Consider the following 482-nt stretch of genomic DNA (forward strand, 5'->3'; position numbering starts at 1 on the left):
CACCCTCACTAATTTAAGAAGCACCCTCAGTGATTTGATTCTGAACGATAACATTCTCTTATTTCCTTCAGGAATCAATATTTTCCTGGACGGCTACGTGCCGACAGAGAACCTGCGCTTCAGGGAGACGTCTCTGGTGTTTAAAGTGGCAGAGACGGCCGCTGAGGAGGAAGAGAAGAAAATGTGCCGCTATCAGTACCCCAACATGAAGAAGAGCATGGACGCTTTCACGCTCGGCATCACAGAAGGAGAGTTCACCGACTCTGAGATCATGGTCATGCTGGGAGAGAACAGTGAGATGCTGCTCCGTGTTAAAGGAAGATGATTGTGGCTTCATTTATTGTCCACTAAACGAGGTTTCCTCTTTCAGAAACTGGCAAAACCACGTTCATCAGAATGCTTGCAGGAGGCCTCAGACCAGACGGAGGAGGTAAAAATCAGCTCACACCAGTCCAAAATAGTTAACATTCCAACAAATGATT

General features: G+C 46.7%; 1 protein-coding gene across 1 annotated transcript in view; it reads left to right on the forward strand.

Annotated features, from left to right (window-relative positions):
* Window positions 1-482, forward strand: part of LOC107577779 (ATP-binding cassette sub-family E member 1-like) — a 7597-nt gene that overhangs the window by 2758 nt on the left and 4357 nt on the right. Inside the window, exons 3-4 of the mRNA XM_016263814.1 lie at window positions 72-293; window positions 371-430. Of these exons, the coding sequence (XP_016119300.1) occupies window positions 182-293; window positions 371-430 (172 nt within the window). The 5' untranslated portion in view covers window positions 72-181. The remainder of the gene's footprint in view (window positions 1-71; window positions 294-370; window positions 431-482) is intronic.

Source organism: Sinocyclocheilus grahami, unplaced genomic scaffold (assembly GCF_001515645.1).
Source record: "Sinocyclocheilus grahami isolate Dianchi unplaced genomic scaffold, SAMN03320097.WGS_v1.1 scaffold7216.1, whole genome shotgun sequence".
NCBI classification, from domain to species: domain Eukaryota; kingdom Metazoa; phylum Chordata; class Actinopteri; order Cypriniformes; family Cyprinidae; genus Sinocyclocheilus; species Sinocyclocheilus grahami.